Here is a 14678-nt window from a genome sequence, read left to right on the forward strand (position 1 = left end):
AGAACTGCACAGATTATCGCTTTGCCTTTGCCTGACCGTGATCTAGCCTCATTCTGTATAGAAATCACTCGGTCTGTTACACTCTGTAAATTTGCCCAATTGTCTCGAGCCCACTCTTCCCCAGGCGGGGAGGGTCGAGCTCCATACTTTGCCAAGAGTGCATAAAACGAGCCAAGATTTTTTACTGATGGAGAGTTTTGATAACCATTCTTTTCAGTCATTTTTGTTGCAAAGGGCCAAACTCACTTCGGGGAGGTCAAACTTAGTTACACCACACACGCAACAACTGCTGCGTCGCCCTCCTCTTCCCCGAGTGGCTGAAGGGACCAAAACTCACTTCGGGGAGTCAAAACTTAGTTGCTCACAGGTGCAGACTTTCTCTGCTTGTCCCTTCAACTTCCCCGAATAGTCAACCTCATCTAATGAGGACAGTTCCCCCTTTTGCACTAGGAGATCCTTCACTTGATCCTGATAGACAGAGCCCTCAATTCGAGTTTGGGGTGAAATACACTGAGGTGTGTGTGGTGTGTGGGAATCCCGAATCGCCCCCCCTTGCTTTCCGGACACCTCTCACCCTTTCAGGTGTAGGGCCAGGTGCGGCTGGAACGAAACGTTCTTCCCCTGTTACAAACCACACAAAACCTGCACCCCACTGTCTCTCAGGATCCTGTCCATGATGCCAGTTTAATGTCACGGTCCACTCGGTGGACTCGTGATGGTTCGTTTGCTACGATCTCAAAAGTGCAAAATTAAGGTGACCAACACCAAAGGGGATAGCAGTAATCACACAGTATAACTTTATTGTATTGCCTGTGAAGAGGCACGCGATAGTTAGAGATGGGTGAAAGAAAGGAGAAAAGTAAAGTTAAGTTTAGAGAGAGGAGAAAAAAGAGGTTATAGCTACCACCGCTGATCTCAAGACGTCCTAACGGTCCCGGGTCCAGCTAATGCTGCGTCGTCGATCGTCGTGGTCCTTGGTGGGGAAGCTTCAAATTCCCATTGTTCAGAAGTCATCTTTTATGCTTAGTAACACACCTTGCTCCACCTCTGCCTCAGGAGTCTCCGCCCTTCTCAGAATACAATTATCATATCTCCGCCCTTCTCGAGCGAGGCTATCACGCAGGCGCAGGGTCAGTGTCCGAGGCGTGGTAAGTCTTGGAGGCGGGTAGCCTTCGACCAGGAGGTGTGTTTTGGTATTATAATGAAGCAAAGTTCGTCTAGAGTTCATGATTTCTTCATCGATGTTATGGCAACAGGTGCAATCCATCCTTTTTGACAGTAGCTATGCGGTTATCTCTAGCGGTTCTAGCCAGGTACCTTCCAGGAGCCTTGTACCGCACATTCTGTTCTTGGGATTGGCCGCTGCGCTCCAAACAGGCCGTTGTCAGGTAACGTACTGTTCATGTTCCTGATGACAATGTTGAGACAATGCTGATTTTCTGACCGACTCTTACAGGGCTCATTGACATTAATGTTTTGTTTGGACCAGGAACATGCTTTTGAAATGAATCTACCAGTCATCCTTACCTAGTATGCTTTCTTTTATCTATCTACCTACCTACCTACCTATCTCAAAGATTCATTTTGGAGCTCACACACTGGATTCCTGATAGTATGTAACAAGCATTAATGGGCATTCAGTCCATATGACCAGATTATACCCAATGTACCTGGAATTACGTAGAGTATGGACATCAAATCCTCAGTACCAACTGTTTCACTTTGAGCACTCCTATTCCACTGTACTAATAAAGAAGCACCCTAAGAGCTTGCCTTGGTCCCTTGGTTACCTGCCTCGCTTCTCCTTCAGACATTCATAGATTACCCCATGTTGCATTTTCCATCTCTGCTCTTATCTATGCATAATCCAGTTCTTTTTAACAGTAACAATGGGACATGGCTCTATTTGGCCATGCATCCATCTGTTTCTAGTTATCTTTCAGTTTATCAGGTTTTTTTTCAGTTCCCTGGATCCTGGAGCACTGTGTCCTTACTACAGCTCATTTTTGGGGAAGAGGAGGAGAGGTGTAACATGCACATCTAATACTGCAGAATACCTAGGAGACTACAGATTATTTGTGCATGCTAACCTGTGGGAGGCAGAGAAAAGAATGAATTCCAAGTTAAATGTCCAAACATGAAAGAAATTGTCAAAATCTATATCAGAAACAGAATGAGTCCTAGGATGTCAGCTTTAGAGAGTTCAGACAGGACCCCTCCAATGTCACATGAGACACTCGTGTTAGCTGAGTTGGTACACCTCTGCGAGGCACCTTTGCTATCACTGCTGTCTGCTAACCCGTTCACAGTGTGTTACATACTTTGCAGTCTTTTTTTCCTTCATCCATCCACTAAAACATCTTACTGAATTTCAGCCAGGTGGCCTAGGCCTACAGGTTTATCTCATTGCTCACTGTTTTCACTGTAACAGAACCTGATCAGTGCAGTATCTATACATTTCTTCAGGCTATTAAAAAAATGTGGATGACAGTACATACATGAATATACCTTGTGCTTAGCCTTCCTTTGCACTCTAGTATTATTCAAAGACAGCAAAACAAAAACCTCAAGTTAGATTTCTTGCCAAGTTTGCCTATTTCTATACTCTTTGCTTCAGGGTCTCTTCCTCCACCCATTGCTTCCAATGGTTCTGAAGAACCATTGCCAACCACTGCCCTACCATCTTTCCTATACGACTAAGTTGTGATCAGCTTGTCTATTTGATGACACCTGGTAGTGTAAATAAATGTTATAAGGAGATGGTGTTTTTCCACTTACTTTATTTCCAATTTTCTCAATTTCCCTTTATTAAAATTTTAAATACGTACATTTGAGGCAGACATTATGCAGTTGTGAACTTAATTACCTGTTGAATATGGAAGAAAGTCTTGAGAGTCCCGAATTTCCCATGTAAGATTTCTGCTATAAATTGCTTGGAAGTAATCACTAACAGTAGCATACTGGACAGTCACTCCAAACTCATCAGAATGCTTGTTAATGTAATCCAACAACAGGTCCATGTTGGAGTACTGAACAGATGCATTAAAGAACTGTTTGTCACAGCCCTGAAATTCCAGAAACAGAACAGTGAAATGACTTTGGGTCACATAATTTAGAAGGCTCTTTTTTAACACTAGTCTATGTCAAAGTGGTATTTCTTTTGATCTTGACTCCCCATATTAAAGTTATTTGTTATAAAATGTCAAGAATGGGTAAGGTTACTCACACAGATCAGCTGATAACCAACCAGCATTACAGATAGGGAGAAGGGTGTTGACACACACCATACTGTGCAAGAGCATGAAATTTCATGGTAGCAATTGGAAAATGCATGCACGCATGCCTGGAAAGATGACCTTTGTTTCTTTTCACACTGCATTTCTCCCACTCCGCAGAAAATAAGGAAGCTCTTTCTAGCACTGTAGAACAAGGATATGCAGGAGAACCTGCTGTAGTCATCACATCCACTCACTGTCCGAACAAAACTTTGCACAGGAACGCTTTACATTACTGTACAGTTAGTTCAACCACACAGGCCAAAAAACATCTCAAGGATCAGTTCTGGCCCTTAAGACAATTCCATGCCCCCTCCTACATCTGCTGCTATGGCCTCTAGGGAAGCAGGTTTGAACTTTTACACTGCCCACAGTCCAGTGCCTCCTCCTGCACAACTATGTCCTTCAGTTCATGAATGAACACTGGTTTGTCCACATAAGTCATCACAAAAGTGCCAATAGTCTAGATGTGAGGTCTGACCTTAAATGGGAAAGCGTGTATTTCCCGATTTTTTAACTGAAGGGAAAAAAAAACCCCCGTATCCAATTACTCCAAACTATTTGTACTCATGAAAAAATAGCAAGCTTAGCTATAGAGGTATCTGTATATCTGTTTCTCTCTACCTCTTTACATAGAACTATGAATGAGTAACAAACTTTTATTACTTTGTTTAAAGCTTATTATCACAAGCACACAAATCAGGAAGTCAGAGACTGAAATTTTCTTACATTACTGGAAAACTGCAGGTTTGGATCTAGACATTTGGAATTTATGTGTACTATTCAAAACTCCCTCCTCCCCATTCCAGCATAACTTTTACTATAGGACTACTACAGAGTATTATATCCCACTTCTCCTCTCAACCTCTAAAAAAGAAAAAAAAAAAAAAAATCAATACAAGCAACAGTGTCACAAGCACAGGAGAAAAACAAATCAGTGACTTAAAGCTGCATCAACCAGAAAATGTTTGCTCTTTGCAAGAACAGATATTGTGGTGAAATAGCCACCTCAGAAACACACATCATCCTTTAATATTGTAATTATGAGACCTAAAGCATCCATCAAAATTAAAATACAGACTGTACATTCAGTTTAGGCAAAGTTATTCTTTTCTAAGGACTTAAAAATAGCGAGAGCATTATCAGTGCTACGTGTACATGTAGAATGTAATCAACACAGCATATTGCTGAAAAAAGTGGATGACCAAGCTGGCATATGCTTATGTTTCTAACTAAAATACAAAGACTGTATAAAAAAATGATTACACATCAGTTAGAAAAAGACCTTGTCTACCTAATGTGTAACACGTTTCCTTGTAATGCTATCATTTTTGTTAATATAGAGTTATGGTGTGCTAAGCAGTTATGTAAAAAGATCATTTAAATAGACAAAACAAGGAGAGAAAAAAGGAAGCAAAATTGCAATATATAGTTTCACAAGAGGTTATCTTTACAATTTTGTCACATTTCTTTCTATATTAAGTAGGGTGGAAGACTTGGTAGACAGCTGCCAGACTGTACAAGGAAGTTCTAGTTTTTAAAAATCATTACCATTCAGACATTTGGACCCCACTTATGAGAAAAACACTTTACTGACATGTGGTTAGTATCTGCATTTTTGCAGTACATACTGTAGCAAAGTACCATCTACCTACTGTCCATACTGTACTTGCCACTTCTAAAGCAAATGCTGATCATGCACTTACCCATGGCCATAAAACATCACTTGTTCGGAACCAGGCTGCTCTCTCCTTAATGTTTGCCACCATGGTTTTTGCATACAGATGGATGTTAGTATCTGTAACAGGGAGACTCATGTTTGGATAAACACCATCTTTTGGCGGATCTGGGAAAGCTGCAATTCCATTCCAATAAAATCCTGATCTAAGTAGAAGGAGAACGCAATAGGCTAAACAGGATTTATTCAACTGGGAAAAACACATCAAAACGTGCTGGGATAAAATGCAGACACAGGGAATAAGAAGCAAAAAAAAATCAGTTTATATTCATTGCTAGTATTTAGGTTTCAGTGTTTATTTGGGGGTGGAGGCAGGGGGAAGGTTGTCCAGTTTTCTTTTTGCACTGTGCAACTTTCCAAGTCCCTGCTGCTTGCTCACACAGAATAAAGAAATCATAGGACAAAACAACAAGCTCTGTAACAATAAGGATGTTCCCCCAAGTATACTTTGTTTACAAAGGGTATTTTACTGGATAAGCCAGCAAGCAAAATAAAGTTTTCAAAAGTTCTCAGATTTTTTTCACAAAGTGAATGGAAAATTTTAGTTGCTTTAGTTTATACACAATCTCAGCCAAATATAATGTTGAAAATGTCACATAGAAAATCAATTAGCAATAGCCAGGTCCATACTGAGTTTCCTGGAGTTTTTAAATCTTAACTTTCCAGACAGAGAAACAAAACCCCAGTCCTGCTTTGGACATTTTCTGTTTATAGCAATTGATTTTTTTCACATTTTTATTCTGTATTTTTTTGATAAGGACTGACATGATATATATATGTAGATGAAAGCAGTACCTGTGTTCCAAGCCTCCTGGTGCTAGAAAACATTATTTTTAAAGTCTTATCAATATTTTGAAGTATTTTTAATGCCTGTCAGTAGTAAGTGTCACTTTTGAGCATTCAATTGTTAGGCACTGAGCAAACGTCATGTATTATGGTGGGTAGCTGGGGTTGCTTAATAATCCCGACTCAGATTTACAGAGTCTAGACATCTCCTAGACCTACTGCAGGTCAGAAGAAAGCAGTAGAATACTGTTGAAAGGAAACAGTCAAAGAAAATGCTTAAACTCCAACAACATGAACTCTCAGAAGTGATAAATATTTATGCCTATTTGGGAAATCTTCAGACCTGTTTGAAAAAGGTATTTGCGATGGGGTACAGTAGCTGTACTGATCCATAACATGGGTGAAGATCTCCTGTCTTTCAGATAAGGAAGGAGAGCCCTGCCATACAAACTGAAGCTTCTGGAAAACAAAAAAGGTAAGAAACCATTACCCTTGATGACAAGTGCAGAAATACCATCATTAACAACTTAAGACTTCAGAGTACCCATCTTCCTTTCCACCACTTGTAATATTTTAAGTGCTTTTACTTAAGACCAGCCAATGGCAACCCAAGCAAGGCCACATACTAGTTATAGTATTGCCTCTTTCTATTTGAATTGATGGAGAAGTAGAGGAGGCAGCACACTGCCAGCATACTGCTAAAATCCAGATGTAAGCCTAGCTTTTCACAGGAATTACACCTCACTTGTTTCAGTGGATGTTGAACACCTCTAAGCTAGGAAAGACCCAGATGTAGTCTGGATTGCACTATAGTCAGTGGGAATCAATGTTTAATCAACTGGAACAGAATTTTTACAGTTTTGGAAGCCTCCAGACTGTCAAGTGCCAGGAAAAAAATTAGATGGAAAAAGATTGTCAAAAGCTCATAAAACATTTTAGAAAGGAAGTATCGCAACTCACTGCAAACATAAGGTGGTAGGTCCTAGCTTCACCAAATTCAAGAGAAATTCTGTTCTTTTTCAGAGATGCCTGAATTTCACCCAGGATTCATAAAAACTGCCTAATGCCCACCTCATACTAGAGAAAGCCCCTTATTTTCACATAATTTAGTGTGTAAAACTGATAACAGATCAGGATCCAACACTGTGATGTGAAAAGAAAAACATTTACTTTGTATGGGACACTGTGTGAGAGAAAGCAGAACATGAAACAAAAACTGAACTCAGCAAAAAAATGATTAGCTGCCACCCTAACTGACCTAGTATTATCACTTTTACACGCACAAATAAGTGTTCCGAGCATGACAACCATCGTGCCCAAACATACACACTACACTTTAAAACAGTCTCCATAAAACCCAACATATCTAAGATTTTCTCAGGAGAAGCTGAAACCCATTCTAGATGCTTCCAGTTCCAACACTCCTAATTCAATGTCAGCTTACGCCTTGCCTAACTGCCCGTGTTTTGTGTCTTCTCCAGGTTAGACTATACATTATCCTTGGCCAGAACTCATGAAGACATTACGTGACCATATTGCATGATTACGATTCAATGTATTTCACCATGACCACATGCAATCAGCATGTCACTTTTAGAGAAGAAATACGTACATTTTCCTACACAGATCAGAGAGATGCTTATCTTAATGTCATGGTTTAGATTACTGTTAAGTAGAGGCTGGCAATGAGTTCCATTCCTAAGGGTATTTTTACCTTGTTTGTCTGCATGTCAGCCTTCAGATCATAATCAATCCGAGAAATAAGATGAGCATTAAAACCAGCCAGAGAATAAAGAGTTGGTGTTGTAGCTGAAGCTCCAAAAGGATCAATGTGCCAAGAAAACTGAGGCCTGATCCCAAAAGTTTCATACAAAAATCCATGGCCTTCTGCAAAGCAAAATTTGTTTATGTTAGGAACACTTTTACAAGTTCATTTTATAAATTCAATAGGCATATAGTATTGCAGATAAGCACTTAAAGGATAGCTCTTTGTGCTGTTTTCCAAAGCATTTAAAGTTTCAGGAATTTAATGATTCACAGCAGAAAGTTTCACACTGACAATATGTATTTTGCTATGCCAAATATAACTTATTAACATTATAAAAGAAGAATAACAAAAAGGAATTACGATTAGAGGCAGGCCTGGGAAAAAGTACTTAGATACAGATTAGGTTAAGGCTAACAGCCAGGTTGGAGTCTGTAGGAAAACAACAAGCTGGGGTTTAGTTTGTGTTTGCTCAAATCATACCACCCATTCTCAGAAAATTTCAGTCTCATATCAATGACAAAGGGATAGGGAAGCCATCCAGTAATCAAAACTAAGATGAATATGATCCTCAATCATAAAAAAAGAAAAAAGCTAAAGGTTAATAGCAATCTTGATACAAGATGTTATTTACAACCAATGTTATTAATTTTGTATTGAAATGAGTTTCAAAAAAAAGAAACTCCCAAACCAGAAAGACCAGACAATAGAATAAATTCAGACAAACCATTTAAATTAAAGTAAGCCAATCAGCTAAGCAGTAGATTTTATTCAGAGCTCCAGTATATCGCACTAGGATTCTCATAATCAAAAAAAAACCCCAAAGAAATAAAGTTTGCAGATCTTAATTTCATAGTTCTGGAATTGTGCTCAGAACTATTTGAAAATACAATCATATCTTCTCCATTTTGGACTAACTCCATTCCAAATTTTAATATCACGTTTGATTGACTGAGGTTGCAAGGCATTCTCTTTTCACTTCATCTTTCCCATGGTTAATGTCTTCTCTAGTGAAAATATTCACAATGTGTTTATTTTAACTCTTTTGACTGAAGTACATTTTAGGCAGAGTTTGCTAGGCTCTTCCAAAACACAGCTGGCTAGACAGACAGGAGAAGACATGAAATGTAGACCCCAAATGTCACCACTGGCTTTGTCTCCTCAAGATGAACTCCACACACAGTGCGAGGATACGTTTTTTTGTTTGTATGTACTCATACTTAAACTGAGCAGAGTGCTTTCAGGAAAAATAAATGGGGATTTTAAAATATATTAATATTTTTGTTCCTGCTGAATAAATTACCAAACTTGAATTTTCTTTGTAAGAAAAATTATGTTTATACACAGAATGAAATATTAAATTAGAAATAATGTTTTTTTGCAGCTAACTCCAATGAAAGAAAAAGCTGTATTTGCATTTACCAAAACGACTCTTCAGTCAGTATTAGTATTTTCTTTGGAAAAGTCATGGGTTCGGTGTACTAAGCCCATATAACAACTTTTAAACACAGGAATTGGGTGAGGGGAAAAAATAAACCAAAAAAAATGTTCAGCCCCTCTCCTCCTCTTGGCCAGAGTGTGATGTGGTAACTCACTGAGATGCAAAAGCAGCTGCTGTCCCTGTGCTCGTGATAAACACTGACAAGCAAGGAACAAGGCCAGTGGTCCTGCGCAGTCAGATTCAGCAAATGATAAAAATGTTTTCTGACCCTTTACTCTCCCATGTAGAAAGCTGCCCAGAGTGTAGTTCTCAAATGGGCAGGGTTTATATCAGCCATGACAAACAGCTGGTGCTAACACATCCCCTCCCAAACCCAAAAAACATGCTACTCCCTCATGGCATATTACAGGCATCTATAGCACAGTGGTGGCACGATTTATCCTGTTTCTTTTTTCAATAACCGGATGGAGATAAACATAAATACTAAAAGACTCTTTAAACCATCAGATGGAGAGGTGTAACATACAAACGGCTGGAAGCAGAAGCTAGAAGATTAAAATGGGAAATAGTGCAACTCTTGGAAATATGCACCTATTTCTAACAGCGGCTGCTGATCATGACTACAAACGGGGGCTGCTTCATCAAGCAAGCCTTTCAACTAAGTTCAGCGACCTTGGTGACATTCTATGGCCCACGTTCTGCAGAAGACTTTGCCTAAACGATACAACCTTGCCACACTCTGAATTGCTACCAGATATTTTCTTCCAGAGCGTTTCATACCATCAATTTCACCACAACTATCTTCCCGGGAGCTTAAGCTCTCAAACACACACACACAAAAGGCCTCTGCTCCAAAGGAGTTTGTAACTGACATTGATTAAACTGCAAGCCAGCTTTCAGTAACCCTTCTGCTTACTGCAGAACCGTTGTGTTTGTTTTTTTTTTAAAGCAAAGATTTTTATACAGATAACCCACCAGCAAGTAAAAAATAAGTGATGCTTTGATCAGTTCTTCAAGAGTAAGAAAATAATAGCAATCTTGGGGTGGAGAAATGAAAAACAAAACTCCCAAGGTCACAACAACAAAAAATAGAAGTTAAATGCAAATACGCATACCCGTCAACTGTAAAATTTGATCATCAATTAGTGTCACAGCTTCATCATGCATCACTTGTCCTCCAATGACAAATTCCAATCGTCCCTCCTGAAGCAACTGATGGACCTATGATATTGAAATTAAGACACAGAACATAAACATTATTTCAGTCTTATTCAGAAAGGCTGCAAATTCATTTCAGATCACAGCACATTACCTAAACACACTTGTCAAGAAGGCATCCAGGACAAAAATGGGATAAAAGGCTGTCTGTACTCAGTGCTATCAAAAGGAGAAGGGGGGGGGGAGGAAGCTTATTAAAGTGCTGCACAGTGCATTGATTTACCCAGCTTACACTGAAACCAGGTAGCAGGCACAAAGGATGCACTGTCAGGTAGACCCTGACCTTCTGGTGTTTCTCAGTAGGGCTGTTACTGTGCCTTTATACTATCTAAACACCAGACTTGTCCCCATACACTATGTTGGCAGAAGCCTAGGATCCTGCCTCAAGACAGCTAGAGCTGGAGGATTAAAACAGAAGATACTAGTGCTTCTCCCAAAGGCTGCATTTGTCTTGGGAGCAACATGCAACCCCATGCAAGCAGCAATGGCCAGGCTCCCAGGGTTTCCTTTAGTCTACTACCTCTGTGACAGTTTGGAGACTGAGACCTGTGGGATCTAGGAGGGAAACAGAGTGTGCCATCACACCGTGGCCACAAACACATCCCTTCTACTCTGTATGCATCTTCCTTGCCTTCAGAGCTTGGACAGGTTGCTCAACTTGTGAGAGACAGAATGCTTTATTAAGAAATAGTTATTCCACATGTAGCAGGTTTGCCTGCCTGATAAACCCATTGCTAACCTTCATTTCTGGTCTCTTTTTCCTGGTTTAAAAACTGTTGATATATTACGATCTGTTCAACTGTTCAAGGTTTCTCTGGGGTTTTTTTTGTGTTTTGTTTTGTTTTAATTTCAGCCACTAGAAACAACAAATATGCTGACAAGTACAATTTCCAGCAAAAGTGCTGGATGGCGGGGGGGCAGCGTTTGGAGGGAGGGAGTAATAGTCTGTGTCCCTTTTCTAGAAGTGTTAGGGAGTCTTCTGTTTTTATTACAGTTACTTCACTACCTAGAACTTCAAATATACCTCAAACTTCCGACAAAGAAAGTTTAGATAAATATGTATTTTAATCTCCACCCCCTTTTTTTTTTTTTTTTTTTTTTTTTTTGTAATCTGTCATGTAGGATGCCAATTCCAGAGCTATTATGCTTATTTCCCCAGGAACCTTCAGTGAATGCCCCTGTGTCTGCTCAGATACGATGCCAGATTGTCAATTTTGATTATAATCATTTCTCTCGTTCACAATGTTGTGAAAATGCTTCAGGGCTCAGCATTCATAAATTAGTTCCAGATGACTGTGGTGACTGATTAGCATGCTGGGAGACCAGATAACTGATATCTGGTGTCAGCACAGAACTGGTCCTGACCTACATGAAAAGCATCTGTGGCTATTATTCCCCATTTGGATGGATGTCCAAAAAAAGATACCCTCTTTGGGCTATGGAAACCTTTTTTTAATATAAGTTTTGTGGAACCACTGAGAGGCTGAAAACACAAGAAAAATAATTCAAGTAATTTAAATAATATCTGATCCTAGGGAAAAAAAAAAAGAAAACAGTATGTCTAATGACAAGCACTTTTGCTGACCAGAACTGGGCAAAAGGAAGGAGGAACTGAGGAAACAGACACAGCAGTACTACAAGCAGCAGGCTGCTACGGTAGTAGAACATAACTGTGGTCCTTGGAACAACTACTACTATCCTTACGTCAACTCACCCCTACAAACAAGATAGAAGTGGCTACACATCTTTTTTCCCCCTAGTTAAAACACCCAGACATCAGGCTAGGGTAAGGCAATAGGAACAGTTCACACAAGAAAATACCATGGAAATAACACGCACTGAGAACTAAGAGGTTCATATCTGGCTGAATGCTGCTGCAATACATTTCACTCCTATATATTCTCTCAACTGAATTGTAAAAATCAGTTTCAGTACCCAGACTATACCTTTTACTAGTTTTTAATACTACCACTCTAATCCAAAGCAGACATTCCAAAAGAAACTAGAATTAAATCCTGTATTCCAAGTAAAATACTAAATTAAGAAAAAAAATTGGCAAAATTAAAACCAGGGAGCCTGTACTACAGAAAATCATTTTTGCTAGAGTTCGAGTGGAAAAAGCAGGACAGTAACCAGTGACCTAATTTCAAGGCCCAATATTTACAACTTGCTAATGTTAAAAACATGCCACTTATCAGCAAGCATCATAGCTCTTAAATATTAAAGATTAAATGTTTGACACACAGATTTAAGAGGAATTTGTTTTTAATCATTTTAGTTTTCAGAGAAGCAGCTATAAAGTAACTAGAGAACTGACTAAAAATCCATAAAAGCAACAATTATCAGTAACTAGGCTAGGAAATTAAATAGGCTGAATCATATGTACTAGTTTTGTACTACTGAGGTCAAATGTGATACACATTTACTCTTCTGGATTCCACATCATAGCTAGAATAGATATTAGAAACACGGGCCTTTATATTTGGGTTACAGCAGCATAATGTACTTGAAATAAGATCGACTTACCTTAGAAAGTTAGAGTATTCTTCTGTACCTGCACAAAGTAGTTCCTATGCTTTTTTTTTTTTTTAATTCCCCCACCCCAGAGTTACAGTACAGTTTTCTAATTAAAAACAGACAAGAAAATTGTCCTGCAACAGGCAAGTATGGGCAGTGCCCCCACAAAAACTGAACCACCTATACACAGCAAAACCTCTCATACAAAGGTCAGCTGCACACAGGTTGTAAGCTATTATTTAAACACTACATATTACAGAAAATTCAGAACTTAATGAAGGACTAGGTTAAAAAAGACAGACAAGAGGTGTCTTTCTTCCATGATGCTTTAAACATCTAGCACTTTAAACAAACTGAAATGTAAAGTACTGCAAGTAATATGCCGCTGTTGGCTGGACCCTGGTAACAAAACAGACCATGGAGTTCTGAGTGAGCACCTATGAGAAGCTGCACCTGTATATCCTCTGGTTTTAGTGTCCAAAACTTAAACATCTTGCACTGCAATGTAACACATGACCAGGCTATCAGCCCAGTCTTTGATTTCAGCATGTTTGTTTCATGCCAGAGGAAAGAAGAAATGACAAATAAAACTTCACAATGCCTTTACTACGAAAAAAAAAAAAATCCTCAAATTAAAGCTCTAAAGACTGAAAGGGATCACAGCTTATAAATAAACAGTCCCAAGAAACAGTTATTGCTGTTGAATCTACAGTCCCCTCTTTGCTGCATTATCCTTGTTTACACATGGCAGGCTTTTGAGCAGTACTTAACCACAAAGAAAAAACGTTCCTTCTTGTCAGCAGTGTTAGGCAGCAGTTTATGAGCTTCAGATGTTGAACAGATATTGGTGCAGCCTTTTTCAGAATTGCCCACATCTTATACTAGCATGCCCCCAAATAAGAAAGTCACCGATGAAACAAGAACTGTGAAGTGTAAAGAGTCTTCAGTGCAAAGGTTACTACCTCCTACCACTCTAATCTATAGCTGGGGTTTTAACCTCTGCCAACTGCCTTTAGAGTTAAGGTCCTTTCATAAGAAGTACCAGATTCAGAGACAGCTTACACAAGACCTGGGTAAAAAGCAAATGGTGAAGTACTTTGCCCCTCCTTGTCCCTGGAAAAGAGCGTGGATTCTTTGTTTAGCAGTAAGTATGGCTCTAGTACAACTTACCTGCTGCTTCTGTGTACCTGTGGCTACTGCATCCCACCAGAGTCGAAAGAATTCCTGCTCCACGGCAATAAATTTGTGCTGCTTTCCTTTCATTAGCTCTTCTACAACAGTTGTGTAGACATTTGCTGCATAAGCATGCATACTTTCCTGCAAAAAAAAAAAAAAAAAAGTGTAGAAAAGAAACTGTTTTGCCTATATTAAAGGGGCTGTTTTGAATACTCATTGGGCTTGAGAAGAGAGAGATCAAAACCCTCACATTTGTTGCACACTTCCTTTGTACATTCAGAAAGACCGAGTTCTCTTTGATTACATACAGCCTGCGGGCCCTTCTGCTCCGAAATACATCCTCTGACTGGGGACCTGACTAGATCATGGTGTAGTTTCCCCCAAGATCTGCAGACACCAATACAAGCTTTCTTTTTGATGTACTGGGAACAGCTCACCCTGTCCCTCAGTGCTTACCTTAAATCAACAGTGCCATAGAGGATAAGACTTGGCACCAACATAGTTGATAAACCCACATGCACACTTTATTCTTCCATTTCTGCTCTTCTTCTGATGGCCTGAATTACCAGAATTGTTTCTTTAGAGCGAGTATGACTCCATGCTGCAGGTGTGCGTTGCTGGTATAGTACAGTGATACATATAAAGTAAATTAAACTACTATGGCCCTAGAAGTTTTAGTCATGAAAAATAACTCAATTCTGCTTGATGTTTTAGGATAAAGTAAAAGCAAACTGGCAAAGGACTATTAGAATGAGTTTGACT

The 14678-nt window shown here is 39.4% G+C and overlaps 1 protein-coding gene across 4 annotated transcripts in view; it reads right to left on the bottom strand.

Annotated features, from left to right (window-relative positions):
• Positions 1-14678, bottom strand: part of MAN2B2 (mannosidase alpha class 2B member 2) — a 43316-nt gene that overhangs the window by 22455 nt on the left and 6183 nt on the right. For all 4 annotated transcript variants that reach the window (XM_030032585.2, XM_030032494.1, XM_030032401.2 and 1 more), the window contains 6 exons: positions 13911-14057; positions 10121-10226; positions 7514-7686; positions 6143-6258; positions 4982-5159; positions 2867-3065 (listed from right to left, as the gene is read on the bottom strand). In XM_030032585.2, coding sequence (XP_029888445.1) covers positions 2867-3065; positions 4982-5159; positions 6143-6258; positions 7514-7686; positions 10121-10226; positions 13911-14051 — 913 coding nt within the window. In that variant the 5' untranslated portion in view covers positions 14052-14057. The remainder of the gene's footprint in view (positions 1-2866; positions 3066-4981; positions 5160-6142; positions 6259-7513; positions 7687-10120; positions 10227-13910; positions 14058-14678) is intronic.

The sequence above is a fragment of the Aquila chrysaetos genome, chromosome 1 (assembly GCF_900496995.4).
Source record: "Aquila chrysaetos chrysaetos chromosome 1, bAquChr1.4, whole genome shotgun sequence".
Classification (NCBI taxonomy): Eukaryota; Metazoa; Chordata; class Aves; order Accipitriformes; family Accipitridae; genus Aquila; species Aquila chrysaetos.